This window comes from Meleagris gallopavo, chromosome 16 (assembly GCF_000146605.3).
Source record: "Meleagris gallopavo isolate NT-WF06-2002-E0010 breed Aviagen turkey brand Nicholas breeding stock chromosome 16, Turkey_5.1, whole genome shotgun sequence".
In the NCBI taxonomy this organism is placed as follows: Eukaryota; Metazoa; Chordata; class Aves; order Galliformes; family Phasianidae; genus Meleagris; species Meleagris gallopavo.
In genome coordinates, this window is record NC_015026.2 from 3451249 (window position 1) to 3467836 (window position 16588).

Genomic DNA, 16588 nt, shown 5'->3' on the forward strand with positions numbered 1-16588 from the left:
CGTCCTCTCTGCTGTCCGTAGCCGCCCCACCCGGGCTCTCCCTCCACCCACGGGGGATGCCCGACGCCTGACTCCTGCTACTGGGCAAAGGGGCACGAGCAGAGCGGATTTTCTGCTCTCGCTAAGTAGTTCGGCATTAACTTTTAATTCAGACCAATTGAATAAGCGTTAAACATTTAGAAGGGAAGAGATCTGTTTTCATTTGGCTCAGGGGAAATTAAGGGGAGGAAGTCCAGCGGGGTTAAAGCCATTCCAGTGATTGCCGATGATGGATACAGTATATTTACCACCACACAATGCTCACTTTGTATCCCTAAATCGTGGTAACATATATTATCATGTATTTGTTATATTATTGTTTATGTATGATAATAATCTTTAGCTTAACGTTTTTCCTATCTTTTTCCCCCTTCTGTATCAGTTAGGAGCAAATGCTACCCTCTGATCAACCCCTTCTGGCATGAGAACGCAAACATCACCGACTCACACCGACAGCTCTTATGTGAGTAACTTCTGTGTTATTTCCCTTCTTTCCCCCCATCCTGCCCACCTCCCTGGGCCACGCTCACGCTCCCAGAACTGCTTCAGAGGGGGCTGTGAGAACTGCACTGTACAGTCACTGCATGTGGTCCTTAAGAGGGATTGCTGCTGGCATAACCCTCTGCTTGATGTCAGGTTCAGCCAGTTTCTGCCAGAAGAGCACGTTCCTGCCTGGGGGAGGGGGGTCAGGAGGGTTCACAGCTGTTATAAACGAAAGGCAGGAATGTTGAAGATTCCCACACAAGAGTTTAATTCCTGGAAATGTTTAAGCATACCGTTAAATTAACGTTTAAGTCAGTCACTTATCTAGCTTGTCATTGGGATCCATCCCTCTGAAAAAATATTACGGTACAGGAATTTAAGAAATCACATCAATAACTAAAAGAAGCATTAAAGCTCTGTGAAGAACATCGTGCTCAAAAAGTTACTTGAAGTTTCTAACTGCACACATTGATGTTCTTTTTCTTTAGATTCATTTGTCACAATCAGAATGTTTTCAGAATGCTCACAGTGAACGTTTTCAAATTCTTCTGGGCGCCTGGTAAAAGATGAATTTGTTTCTTTGCACCACATTCAGCATGACACTTTGTTCATACAAGAGCTTGTTTATGAGCTTCCTTTTTTGTATACCTCTTCTCTCTAATTGTCTTCCCCTGGCAAGCAGAACACACACATTTAATCCTGTGTCTTTCCCTCAGAAACAGCCATTTCCCTGAGCACCCCACGACACAGCCAGCAGTGCAGCCAACATGGCAAAGTAAGCCCAGGGCTACTGAAATAACGCAGTTGTGTTGCTGGGAAGTTTAAGTAGAAATAAGCAGCATCACCACCAACACACTGACAGGTTGGAGCCTAGCAGTACAAAGCATCTCTGCACTTGGAAATAGAACGGTGCCATTTTTTTCACCTTCCTTCCTTAAGACAAGGGGCCTTAGCTTCATGATGATGGTAAAAACTGTGAAGATAACTAACAATGATTGTCTCCTGCATCACTGAATCCTTAAAGGAGTTCAAAGTTGACATTTAATTGATTAAACCTAACCACACCAATCACATTTACGTATGGGCACCTCGACCAGTGAGGTCAGAGGTTGCCTAAAATGTCAGGACAACATTACGTCCATGTTTGCAAATGCTACATCTGTAATTCCTCTCACATAAAGAGGTTTTAGGTTACAGCTCTTCAGTGAAAGCTGAATTCTGCTAAAACAGAATCAAAACTATTCCAGAGCTTTTTTTTAATAAAAATGATGTTGGCTTGGAAACAAAGGACACCTCTTTGGTAGTCAGGCAGGGTAAGAAAATAGTGGATATGTGGAAAAATTGGATCCATAAGTACACGTACAGACTCTTCAAAGCCTCAGAGAGATTTTGTCTCTCACATCAAACGCCGCTTATAGTTTCTTAGGCAGAGCCTGCAAGCCTGCAAAGACACTTGCATGCTTTATTATGAACAGGCATAGTCTGCCTAAAAATGAGGATATAAGGGCACTTTAATTAAATGAAATTAGTTAGGTTTGATTAGAATACTCAGCAAAGAACTCTGATGTTTTAGATGCACAGCTTCAATGCAGCTTCAGTGCAGTACACAGCAACAGCAGCTGTACTTCTAGGAAATACAGATATTTCTGAAAGTGCCATCTGGTTTGGTACGGATGTTCTACTTCAGCCTTGTATTTTTTTTCTTAAAGTGTTTTCTGACTGTGGTTCCTGGATCGTATTTAGGCAGATCTGGGCAAACCTTAATTGACAACAAATTTTAACTAGGCTTTCGTAGGACAATTCTAGCATCCCCAGTTCCACTGTAATTAGGGTAATTCAGGCAATTTCTTCATGTGTTGCTATGTAGGACAATCCTACTAATTGCGCTGCCTTCATCAGTTAGTTTAAAAAAAATCGTATTTTTTTCTGTGTTCATTTGTGGATGTCAGTGTGAATAACACTCACATGGAATTAATCTCAATCTGCCTAGATGTACACTTGCTTTTCTCACTGTTTGATCGGCAGACTGAATTTCAGCAGCTCTGCTAACCTCGTGTGTTCCTCGCCTGTTATTCCCAAAAAGCTTTAAAGCACTGTCTTCTAGTGCAGGCACTTAAGTCTCTCATCAGTAATCTTGCTCTGCTTTTTTCAGTGTTCCTATACACTTTCTGGCATGACTTTAATAGACACGAGTGCCAAAAAGATGGGAGAGAGTCTGTACCTGCGTGCAGAGAGCTGGGTCTAAGTGAAATAGAAGTGCTGGTCGCTGACAGAGGACAAACCCCTCGTTAGAGAATGAAAAGCCTTCGTTTTCTCTCCCTCCACATTTCCAATCTCTCCTATTCATCTCCAGCAGTTTCCTTGTAGGCTTACTGCATGCTTCAAATAGAACTCCAGACAAAACAGAAAAATTGGGCATTCAAATTAAAGTTCCGTTCCACCAGCAGCATTACTCAGGCAATCAGCCCAGGTCTTGTTAACCCTGAGAGTGCAACATACTTTTACATCACTGCAGCACCTCTTTCCTTCATGGCTCAGATACAAGCATGCCTTGTCCTGTACTTTAAGCTCCCAGTTCTTTCCTCACCCCTCCCTTCAACTGAACGTATGACATAGACCCTCTCACCCCCAATCTCACAGTGTATATAAAATGCTTTCAAACTACAGATTATTTCATAGGATGATTATATGTTGTTTGAAACACCAGCCACTGTTTAAAGAAGATATGACCAGACTACCTACCACTCGCTTTTCTGCATTTATAAAATGTTTTTCTACTGCAGGTATTTTCCTCTGCTCTATGCACAGTTTTATGAAATATTGTGAAAAAATATATTTCTGAGGGAAATGTCACTAAGCTTTCATAATGTAACTATCATTTCCTTTTTCTGGATCTGCTCTGCTAATTCAGTGTAATGAAAGCCTGTCCATTCCGTGCAGAAACCAAAAAGCCTATTGTGCTTCTGGGCACTTCTCTACAAACACAGGTTTTGACAACAGCAGCTCAGGGTGCAGCAGGCTTTGCATGTCTGAAAGGCATGAAACATTCTTGTGTTGAGCAAAAGTGCTTGAACCTACCTAGTACTTCTCCAAACATTCCTCAATCAGAATGACTGAGCTGCCTCATCCCAGAGTCAGAGCCAGTCCACTCAGCAAAACACGAAAGAAGTCAGACCTACCACAGTCACCAACTGGAACAGCAGTGGCAGCCAGAATGAACACGTCACAGAAGACAGCAGCAGAAGTGCAAATAGGTGAAACATCCTTAATTTCTTCCGCGTGTCTACAGACAACATTTTTTTCTCCAAGTTGCTCTTAATCTGTGTGTCGGTGGTGCAAAGTCTTCCTACTCTGCTGGGACATCCAATCAAAAGGGATTCAGCAGTCAACTGACTGAGCACTAGAACTCTGGCATTGCTTCTGCTCCCACCGGTGCCAAATGGACAGATTACAGCGAAGGCATCACTTTCCATAACTTTGACTTACTATGGTCTGCTGGTGACCACCAGGGCTAAAACTGAAATCTGTCAGCAGAAGCAGCTCAGATGCCTTTCCCCTCCATGCATTCGCCTGTGCCAGCTATAGGAGACAGGCAGAAGGAGTTTGTCACTGGAAGCTGAGTCCAGCTCTCACAGAATGGTAAGAAGTGGATGCTACTGACCTCACAGAAAGTTCTGTCAGGAGTTCTGAACAGCTTTGCTGTTTTCCAGGATAAGAAACATAACATTCAAGATCACAGGATCAGATTCAGAGAGAACGAAATGGGTGTATAGAAAGAATGGCATTTAATCTGTTGAATTTTTTTTCCCCCAAGAGTTGCTGTAAAATCAGTTCTTAAAAAAAAATAAGTTCAACTGAAGGAAAGGTTACTTTTAGGAAATTTTGTAGTAAAAATATTTTTATTTTACCAAACTTGGCATTATAAGCAGTAATAACCCAGATTTAGATGAAGATGCAATCTGAGCAAGATGGACAATTTTATAAATATTTTAAATCAGAATCCGATTTTACTTCAAGTTAAGCCCTTCCTGTAAGACAGATTAGCCATCAAAAGGAAAGAGCAATGTGTCAGCTGGGGACTCCCACGAACTCAGCTTTTTGGAAACTCAAGCAACGTGTTCCTGTGCGCCTCTGTTACGGCTGCAATGACCCCTGCCTGGTAACACAGACTGCTCCTGGCTGCACTGAGCTACCTGCTGCGTGATCTGCTGATGGAAGAAAGCTGTGACAAAGGTTCTTCCAGTGCATGGTAACATTCATTAAATTGTGTGTGTGATTTCTCTCCCTATCCTTTTAAACTAAATTGTCACAAAGCTTTTTTACTTTTTTGGCACATTAAAGCAAATTTGTCTCTGGTAAGTAATGTGTTACAGAAGAGACCATTTTGGGCCAAAGATGAGACCAAATGGAAAATTATAAAACACGTAATTCCTCTGATAATTTCTTAACTTTGCACCCCAAGCTGGAGCTGCACCCATTTACACAACAGAGCTACAGTGAGTGTTACAAAAATAATGCAAGAGAAACTACTGCTAGCTATTAATGGCTGCACAGTTTGCCCCAACACCAAAAAGCTGCATTAGGTACCGCTGGAGATCCTGAGATTTTGCTGACTATTATGGCCACAGAGTGATTTTCATTGCAAGTCACTTTTTAGTGCTCTCCTTCGTTCCTGAGCCACCCTGCGAAGATCAGTTAACCGCTGACGTTTCCACTCACGCTCCAGTGAAAGGAAATGCTCTTCTTGTAAAAATCAATTCTGGAGCATGCAGCTGCCCATCCACAGCTGCTGAAATTATTCTCCCCAGTGTATTTTTTTACAGTTATTAATTTACTGAGACCCACAAGGCTGCAGACAAGTTAGTGCTTCCTGCAGGGAAGTTGGTGCATCCTGTAGGAAAGCAACCTCAGCTATAGAGGCAGTCACTGAGTACCCCTGGTGTTATCATGTAACAGCTGCCTCAGTTTCTTCCTCAACAAAATTAGTTTAACAACACAGTAAAACAAGACTGGATTTCCTCACAGTGCATGGACCTGCACTGCAACCAGCTGCATCCACTCTTCTCCCTATTCATAAGTTCTAACTCATCTTCACGGAGTTCAGTATCTATACAGGATGCCTGATTCTTTACTTGCCATCTGTAGCAACGGGACAGATCAATATGATGAGAAAGATCCTACAATACAGGTGTGATGACAGAAGGACCAGCATGATAGAAAGATGCTATAAAGGAAGGGAAGAAGATTGCTCAGAAGATTCCAGGTTCGCAGGGGAAAGCTTCACCAAAGAGGGATCTCCAACCAGAGACCCTTCTCCAGTGACAGTCAGCCCTTAAATGAGGTCTAAGAAAGGTGCAGCCAGGCTCCACTCCTGGTCACATAGCTGAATTGCCTCCACCTGCGCTCCCAGAGCTGACCGGGTCCTTTCCTAGGTGCTCAATCATTGGTTCAGGCCAGGACTCAGCAGTTGCCATACACCTTTGCACATACCTGTGGAGTTTACAGCTCTTGACAATTTCTTCTTTTGGCTTCAAGTTGCCAGAAGGAACCAGCTAGGGCTGGAGCAGGTGGCAAGAGCCAGTTTGCAAAGGTCATGTGTAATAAGGATATACACAGAAATTCTATCTGCAGTGCTATGGTAGACGTATACCTAAATAGATTTGTTTTGCTTCTGAGCAACAGTAGTGAGATCATTCAGAGGGGCTTCAGTGAACTATTTTTTTAGTGCTTGCAGTTAATATTATGGTAAATTATGGTATATATAAATCTGAAAATACTGTAGCATCACTTCAGCTGAGACTGAGTAAGTGACAGCTTCTGATGAACGTTCTTATTTTCAAATGCCATTACTATCATAGCAACAGAACACGAACCCTGCCATGCTGCTTGTGTTTAACATTGTCTCTTCCTAGTATTGAAGGGCTCCATCAGCTCTCATCTATACCAACTCCAGTATCACTATATTTCTACTATCTGCAATTTATTTCTCAGTTTAGCTCAGACTTGTCACCAGGCAGCAACACAAAGCTGACACCCAACATCCAGAGCTCAGCTCATTCTTCTGGGACAGCCTCACTTTGCGAGCTCTTCTCCTTCATTCACCCGTTCACTGCTGAATGGGACTTCATGTCCCGTGGTTCTAGCCTAGAAGTCTCTCACATTCAGCCACAGAGAGCAGTTGTTAGGCTTTCTAAGTATGCTGTTCTACCTGAGCCCTGCCAAACCTCTCAGAGCAGCCCCTCTGGTTGTGCTACTGCCAGCATTCTGTTGAACTATATGCAGTGCTTTCTTGCTGGCTATTTAGTTACTGCTGAGGAAGATAAACAGGTCATTAATTAAGGTCTTCTGAACTGCTGTCATTTAGAACATTTCTGATGAAACGACTATTGCTTGCTATCACAAGCTGTGCAAACAAATCCAAAGTTAGTTTGAGCTCCAGCATATTAACAGGAGATGGTGACAGTGCTGCTAGACCTGTAGCTGGTCAGCTTTGATATCAGTCAGTTTTTATAGTACATTCCAGAGATATCTGTTACGCACTGCTCATCAACAGCTGTGCTGGATTTTAATTTAGAAGTGTCTGCCAAACTCACAGATCTGGATACATCCTGCAGATGTCACTCTTGCAGACATTTGGCCACAGCTTTGGCTACTAAGTGTAAAACTATATAAAGAAGCACTGAGCAATTTAAGTATTTTCAGTCCACAGAAGTGGAGTGGTTTTTAAATGTTTGCCTGTTTTACAGCATTGAATCTTTTTAGCTCTACCAACAAGGAACTCAAGTGCTCGTGAGAAACAGAAGTGGGAAAATGAACGCTGCTGTACGGAAAGGACACAGGCCTTTTTCTTTTGCAAAATGCTTGTTTCCCTTTCCCCTCCCCCCCACTGTCAATTTTATCAAAATGAAGCTTTACACAATACACAACCTGTGTATTTCAACATAACCTAAAAAACCAACAAAATGTTTTATCTCAAAATTTATGTTTGAGCTTTCTTCACAGATGATTACAGAAGGCAGAAATACAGTAAAGATGTTTTAAGTCATGTCCTTCTATAAACTTCTATAAACTAATTCCCTCCCTCTAATCAAGGAATATAATAGTATAATATCATATGCCAGATGACATGAATTCAAATTCCTCAGTGGTTTCCATGGCAGCATTTTCAAATAAGTTTCACAGGCAGTTACAGACAGCATAGAAGCAGCACAGATGAGTATTAGGTACTGAACTGGAATACTGGAGGTGATGCAAGTGCTGTTTAACCAGATGCAGCCTGTTAAACATTTGATTTTTTAAAAAGCTGCAGGTGATCCATGGAGTTTGTGGGTTTCAACTGAGATATCCCTAGAACTTATTTTTGCTGCAGAGGGCAAAAAAAAAAAAAAAAGTTATTACTGCACTGCATGCAGCTGTCACAGATCATTAACGTACTTTATGACTCTCCCCACGGATAATACCATGACATGGATTCGTTCTCCTTTCGGATCAAAAGAAAGTGCTCTGAATAGCCTTATCTTCCTCACTGCACTTGTCCTAGCTGAGGTTACAGTCCTTACTGCTGTAGTTGAAGTCACAGTGCAGACGGGAAGTCAAAGGAACACCATCAGTGCTACTGTCCTCAGGTTTGATAGCAGCAGCCATGATTGGTGAGGGACAGATGGGAAGTGACGAAGCACAGGCCCAGTGGCAAGCTTGTTTATGCGGCTCAACATCCAGCAAAGCCGGCTCTGAGGACTGAGTTGCACCATTCTTATTCTTTTCTTGATAACTGCATCAAATTTTATCCACTAGGGGACTTTTCACTTATTGAGATTTCTCCATTTCTCAGGAGAACGGAACATCTAAACCGCAACAAATAACAGTCAAAACTCCTTACGTAAAAAAAAAATAAAAAATTGCTAGGTTTGATCATACTTTCCCTCCAAGTACTTTGCTGGCTCACTGGGAATATTTGAGAAGGTTCTTCAATCATTCAGAGCTGAACTACTTACTATGTCCTTGACACATTACAAGGCACTGCAAGGCTTCCAACATCACTGAAATGGCAGCTTTGTTCTGGAGCTGAACCAAGATATGTTTTTGTTTTTACTAACCCAAGAACAGATTCCCTTTTAATTTACACCATTCTTCAACTTGCTTCAGTGACTTTACAGTAATACAGTTGAGGAGAAAGAAGAGTAAGTTAAATTGATGGTTTTCTCCAAGAAAGAGAAGAACCGAAGATTGATTTGGAGAATTTTCTTCTTCGTAAAGAAGGTAGCAAGGAACTAATATCTTCAGTAACAATGTATCCTTACCCAATTAATCAAGTAAAATTGGTGTTGCAGTATTCAAGTATCATTCACAAATCACAGCTCCAAAGAAACAGACTGAACTAACTTATTGAAAGAACGAAGCACAGAAGCAACATGAGTGCATCTTATCTTTATACTTATATACTATATACTATATACTTATATTGAAGATAAGCTGGATCCTTAACCAGCCTATATACCAGTGGTATATCTCCACTTGGGCAGGGAGTTACAGTTACTTAAAAGGAAATAAATTAATGATCAGCCCATACACAAACTCTAATCTCTTAACTGACTGATATTCCTTAGGAACTAGCTGATGTTCCATTGTTCCTCGGAGAAATTAAGTGGGGCATTGAAGACCAAAGCCATTCAGAAAACAGAACCTAAATTCTCCATTCTGAGTAACTCTGCTTTTTACTCTGCTCAAATCCTAGTAAGAAATAAGATATCAAAAGCTGATGCATTCATGTTCTTGTTATTATTCTAGAAAAGGTTGGGCTTAATATTGTAGATAGATCGTGTGAAAAAGAACAGTGAGACAAAGATGATTTACTGCAGAGAAAAAAGCATGATACAAAAAATACAACAACCCTCTGTTTACACAGCTATTAAGATATTACAGGGATCAATAAGGACTAATGCAAAAAATTTAATACAAGAGGAAGCAACCAGCATAGGATAATGTACTTAGTGAAGCTGCTGTAGAGATAGAGTTACAGCTGGATGGGAAAATGTACCTGAACTTGTTCAGCTACAACAAAGGAAAAGGTCAGCAATTTGGTAGATCAGTTTGGCAGAGGGTATAGGACAGACAGAAAGCGTTTAACAAGAGTGCTTGGTAGACTCCATCACCCAAACAGAACAATACCACTTACTACAATAGGTATGATTCAGATAGCCAGAACTACTACTTAAGGTTGCAAGTGACTACCAGATACCCAGCACACTACTCGCTTTCCAGCTGGGCTTGGTATCTGAGAAGAGTTTTATTGCTTAAACACATCTGCATTGACATACCCTTTATCATCACAATCTCTGAATCACAGGCCATGGAGGACTCATCCCATGATACCTTTTCCTCCATACTGTGTCCCCCTATTTAAACTGAAAGCCACAGAGATAGTTCAGCTTCTTGTTTTCAATGCACAGAATAAGGCTTTGATGCTGATTATGGGATCTGCACTCAATAATTATTAATGCATCAAGTGACACGATGGTAAAATATTAAAATACTAACACTCTCCATTTTTTCTTCAGACATGCATGGGACATTTGTCATCCTGATGCCTCTGAGCCTGATACTGATGATTTTTGGAGGAATGACTGGATTTATCAGTATTCTTGCCAGGGCATATCTACTGCTTCTAATGACTGGTCTGCTTTTTCTTTTTGGAGGTACTATATCAAACTCCTGGCTTAATGGATGTAAATAATAAGAGATTATATCTGGCAAACATCACTTTACCTTCTGGAGAAAAATGTTGAGCAAGACTTTGCTTTCAGAATACCACAGCTCTTCATTCATTTTGTATCTATTCTGTCAGGACCTGACAGTTCGTTTTCTTCTCGCCCTTCCCCAGAAAACAATTTTGACTTAATTTAAGAGGTAGGGGAAGTTTTAATGGTAATCTACCCTAAGTAGATAAGAAAGAATGGCAAGGATGCCCAGAGAGTTATGTGAGGACTTTTACTTTCTGTAGCAAACTGTAACTGACTGAACATGTTTTTCTTACCCAGCTCTGGTTACGCTTACCGGGATTGGTGTCTATATTGCATATTCAGCTGCTGCCTTTGAAGAAGCTGTCTGCCTCCTGAGGAGTAAGGATGTCCTGGTAGAAATTGACATCAGGTTTGGCTGGTCTCTGGCACTGGTCTGGATCTCTTTTGTCGCAGAAGTGATCACTGGGGCTGTGTTTCTCCTGGCAGCAAGAGTCGTTGGCCTGAAACGGCAGCGTGAACAGGAGTTATGAACAGCAGGTATCCTTGCAATAACAGAAAACTCTGAAATGTGGATTCCTTGGTTTGATTTGGTCACTAGGGAGAATAAAAGTGGCAAGACTGTGACTGACTAATTTGCCAGCTGCCATAAACTCTTCTCCTCAATATTGTCTACAAAATATAAAGATTCTGATAAATCAGTAACACATTTCTAGTGTTGTCAGTAAGAAAAACTTTGTGACTTCAGAAGAAATTATGTGGCACTATCAATGTTTCTGAAACAATTTCAGCTGGCAGCTCATGCAGCATCAATATACATTATTTAGAAATTTTCTGCTTTCTCTTCTTTCTGCTATCCCTGATTACCCTGCAGAACAGTCTGGTCCACTTGGCTTTTGGTTTCCCTTCAGATACTCCTGATACGTATGCTAGGTAGTCTCTACCACACATGATATATGATGCTTATATACCTGAAGCCAGGTACTGAGTGTGGAGGCTACATGTATTCAATTTATACTGCACATTTAATGTGGCTTTGTTGTTCAAAGTAAAATCAAATGTAAAGGTCCAGAATAAGAACTTCAGAGTATTTGGAGAAATTCAGCGATCATCTCCAGCACTAGGGCATGGCAAGGACATCCAACTCATGTACGCCTTCCACATTTATCTTTCTTTCCCCTTGTGTCTCCCTGAGGAGGCTATTCTCTCTCTTCTACCACTATCACACTCTTTCTTTGTGACAACACACAAAAACGTGACAGTTTGAGAGACTGGAGAACCCCAGAAGCCTACTTTATGCCAACTATGTGTGTTGGCTAAGGAAAAACACAGCTTCATGTTATTTACTCAAAAGTCATTACTTAAAGGCTGAAAACAAAGAAATTAATCATTTTCTAAAACTGAGCTTTGGTGCTGTAAAAAATAATTTAAAAAAAAATGAAGGCCTAGAAACTGTGAATGACTTAGCAGTAGTTATCCTCCAGACAGCATTGACTATGGCTGTGAAGCTCTGAAGGGCAGTGAAATGGTGAGTGTTCTATTTCAAGAGAAAGCTACAGCTGCTTCTCTGGATGTTCTAACAAAAGACTGCAGCCAGTCCACATCTACCCGATACTCCCATCGGATAGACGCTACCCATCAGATGTTACCCATCTCATCCAGCTTTTTATCAGCTGTTTCTTCAATTCTATAATGCAGAAGATGCATCTGATACATTTCCCAGTTTTTACTTTGCAAACCTGATGCTTTAATTTCATAAAAGCAATAACGTATTTGTGCTAGAATGTTTTTAATTGTGCTGGAAGCTGCTGAGTAAAACCAAGCATGCAGGATGCCTGAACTGAACTTCATCTTAAGAACTAAGCAATCTAGATATTTTTTTTTTTTTTCCATGTTATTAATAACATATAAAATTTACTTCAGTGCCCACTGCAGTTAGTGAAGAAGTTTTTCCTGACTGCTGTGGCCTGGGGTAAAGACCTGGATATACTCTCAGCTCCACTACAGATCCAGATCATGGTCAACTTTTGCATCTTATAGTTCAAGACTGTGACTCAGGAACTGCACCAGCTGGGCACACTTTCAGTGAGCAAGTTCCTTGTGCTTCCTTCAGGAAAGAAAGGGCATTACTTACCTACTTCTGTTCAACACTGGGACCATTTTATCACTGCCTTTTGTTACCAAATGTGCATTTGTGCTCTGATCCCAGTTCCACAGTACCAAGTTTCTTACGGAAAATGATGGCAGAGAGCTTCCAGCTTGCAGTCTTTGAATATAAAAGAAATGTTACTACAATGCTCTGAATGGAGAACTGAGGCAGAAAAACTGCCAAGGTCCAATGAAACCAGAGCTTCTGATTCCCAATCTAAAACCTTGGTTGGCAGATTTTACTTATTATCAGAATGAAACAAGGTTAGAAATCCCAAACAGGCCGAGCAGCTGTTAACAGCCAGTACCATTTCTACTTCCCCATTTCTTCCACACTGGTTTTCACATATTTTCCATGATGCCTTGTGCTGGGACTGTGTAATGGAGTCATTTTACAAGTTAAAGCTGACTAAATCAGCTCAATAAGAAGATTAAAGAAAAATCCTTTATAGCAAATATTCCACATGCTTAAATGAATTATGTAAGATGTAATACTTCAATGTTTTGGTGCTGGTGAAGTTATTTAACATAATATGACCCGTGTAACATCAGTCAGACATTACTGTAAGTTGTAATAGTAACCTATCATCCGAGTTATTAGTGAATGCTTATCACAGATGTTGTTTTACAGTGCTTTTGAACTGCGTAAAACTAAATAAAATGACATCTCTGAGCTAGGAAATATTTGAAAAGACATGGAAGAACTAAGAAATAATTTTTAACTCCTTCTGCAGGCCTATTTGATAGTTTATAAGATGCTGTTGATGTACCTGTGTTGCATGTGGTAGATATTTATAAGATACTTATGCAGCTACAATATTCAATTCAACTTAATTAGAAAGCCAACAAACATGTTATTGAATTAAAGCAATTATCATTTCCATGGCTTTCATAGATTTCTCATTCTGCCTTCCTGCAATATCTGGCACAATAGCAATAAAGAGTATATTCTGCTCTTGAATATATCTTCAGTCCCTGAATTTCTCTGAAATTCTATCTGAATAGAAATAAAAGTATTGTTTTGAATAGTCCTTAGAAAACCTTAAACAAATTTAATTATGCTCGAAAGATAAAACATTTTGGAAAGGACTGTATGTAATTCAATACAAATGATTTCATCAAGCTTCTACTTAGGATGAAACTGATGTTTGGTACACAGTTCTTCGCTTATTTTCCCAGAATTCATTACTGAGATGAGGAGACTGACTGCTTCCAGTACTGCAAACTCGCAGGTAGTTGGGCATATTTAAAGTGAAGAAAAATAAACATACTGAGCAAAGTAGATCAGTAGTTTGAAGCAGTAGAGTGTACACAGCTAGTGGCCAATAGTAGCTTCTAATTTGAAGGCTAGCCCAAGGGATGGTAGAGAAGAACAGGGGAAGTGACAGAAATGCTTGGAGACAGGAAAATTTCACGTATTCAAGAGCTTTAGAGAAGATGCCGGTGGAACTAATACAGACATGCAACCACAGCCTGGGTCTGTTCCTGAGCTGGATGCCGCAGAGCATCTTGGATGTTTCTGTACCTGCTTCCACGACTTCCAAAGGGAGGACATCAGCTGAGACACAGCTTCAGTCCATATAGCTCCATTTGTTGATCATTGATCCAAAGCCTACATGTAGTTCCAGTTGACTTTGTGTGTTATTGTAGCAACTAGACAGATCATTGTGATGGGAAAGGCGTTACAACAAAGGTGTGATGACAGAAGGACTAGCATGACAAAAAGGTGCTATAAAGAAAAGGAAGAAGATCGCTCACCTATCTCAGAAGATTACAGGTTCAGAGGGAAAAGCTTCACCAAGGAGAGATCTCCAGAGAGAGAACTTTCCCTAGGCCCAGTAAGCCCTTAAATGAGGTCTAAGAGAGGTGCAGCCAGGCTCCATCCCTTCTGGTCGTGCAGCTGAATTGCCTTCACCTGTGCTCCCAGGGCTGGCCGGCTCCTTTCCCAGGTGCTCATTGAGTGATTCAGGCCGTGACTCAACAGCTCCCATACAATTACATTACACAAATAATTCATAATCTTTTTCTAAATCGTGAGCCGTGGCAGGCTGGAGACCTAGCAGGCCATGGTCTGTCCATGCCCTCCTGGTCAGCAAAGCCAGAACCTGCCCAGAAGCCCTCCCTGAGGTGACCACAGCAAGGCACGCAGTGCCTGCCCACCTCCTTAGACCCTGGACTCAGATTGCTTTCTGGTGGCTGCGAAGTACATTTATTCCTACTTTCTGTCAAGGTTGACTGAAGTTATTAAGGAAAACTGGCCCGTGAAATCCCAAAGACATAGACTGTCCAAAGCTTGATTGGCATCTTGGTATCTCAAGTAATCTTGACCTCCAAATGACCTTCTTTAGCACTGTTCTGCAAATGAAAACCAATGATCTCAACTTATTAAAACTGAAAAACTCACTGAAGTCATAGGAGCCTACCTCAGAAATCTAATTTCCTTTCCTTTGCTTCAGTTTGCAAACTTCTCAGAGTGAACCAGTTTGTAGTTTGCCAAGATTTATTAGTAAAAAATGCATGTCTCTAGGCATCCTATCTGTCATTTTCATATTAACAGCCTATACTGCCCCAGCTCAGGGCCAAAAAGGTCAGACTGAATGCTCTGGCTTTGTGCTGGAGAATCAAACCCTCCCTAGAATTAGTACAGCCATGCTCAGGAGAGTGTCCTCTTTGCCTTAGGGCTCCCGGTCTGCCCAGTGGGTGCAGCTTCACAACTCAGCAAATGCAAGCTCCACAGAGCTTGAATGCTCTGACTGAAGACTTTCTGTATTTCAGAACAGTGGTCTCTGCTGACATCTTGTGACAACACTGAGCAGTTGACTGAATTTGGAAATAATTAATTTCCATACATACTACTCCTTGTATAGTTTGAAGAGCAGAGGGGACTACCATGCTCACCAGGCCACAGCTCCTGTACTACACAGCCCACAGAATTTCACCTAGAAACTGCTGCACCCAACTCAGCAGCTCGCTGCCTTAGGATGCACCTCCCAGCTGATGGCCATCTGGAAGTTAAAATGTCAGTCAGTGATAGGAAATGTGCTGTTAACACTCTTGGTTAAAAAAAAAAAATAATTCTCTAAACATATTAATGGTTTTTACTCCTAGATGAAAGATGTTACAGCGGTTCCCCAGATACATTTACATTTTGTTTAGATGCAGCATTATTGGTTTTAGATATTAGCTGTGCTGCAGGGTCAGCTTTATAGACTTTTATGTTGGATGAGTGCTATTTTGGGCTAGTTCCTCCATGAACAGCAATTGGTTAACACTCTGCAGATACGTGGAATCAGGTATTCAAGGGAAGGGAAGTGAAATGCAATGTCATGCTCTACTGTAACTAAAGCAGCACTGGCAGATTGAAATTTCTGGTGATTTGTGAGCCAGTTTCTCAAGCTATCATCTAAGAAAAAATATGTATGTAATATGTCTTAGAGGAACCTTTCAGGTTCCACTGCCATTGAGGACAAAACATTGAAATTACTATGTGTAAAACTCATAAAAGAATCATCATCAGTTAATGAGATCCTGCTCATCCGCCAAGTTGTCGCAACTGTGTGTATTTATACTCTCAAGTCATCTCTTTACACTCCTGAGAATCAAAACGCATTCCTTCAGCACACCACCTCTGCAGCCTGGTCCCATACCCATTAATATTATTATATTAATAATATAATATAATATATATTATATGTATATAATATATTATATAATATTATAATATAATATTATATTATATTAATGGATTTAATCCAGAGTTAATAGCCAGCGAAGAGTTAAGAAATAGAGTCACAGTTCTTTTGACAGTCTGCCTATACTGCTCTCTGCAAAGCAAGCTGGAAGACTCCGTGCATGGGTTTGGAGGGATAACAAGCAGTTCTCTGAAGAGCTTTTGGCTCGTTGTTTTACTGCTTTCATTTTTGCCAAGGATAAGGCAAATAACTTGTCATGGAAGGCTGGGACACTCCTGCTGTATTGCTCTCTAGGTGCTGAAGTGTATTTGTCTACCAATAACCGAACGGCACTTACTGTTGGCTTATGCTTCTGGACAACACATCTGGCTGCTGGAGCAGCTAGCATATTTCTCCATCCAACCTGGCCTCCTCAAATATTCATAAGTTAATGTTGTCTGTAATGCCTGCAGCATACAGAGAGACTGAATTGAATTGCACTGTGGAGGA

The 16588-nt window shown here is 40.9% G+C and overlaps 1 protein-coding gene across 1 annotated transcript; it reads left to right on the forward strand.

The window, feature by feature from the left end:
* Positions 1-414: 414 nt before the first annotated feature.
* Positions 415-14154, forward strand: TMEM114 (transmembrane protein 114; the record flags this gene model as incomplete). Its single annotated transcript, XM_019620607.1, has 3 exons — positions 415-502; positions 10080-10217; positions 10560-14154. Coding segments are annotated over 3 exons (459 nt in total), but the record flags the coding sequence as incomplete, so codon positions are not given.
* Positions 14155-16588: the final 2434 nt, after the last annotated feature.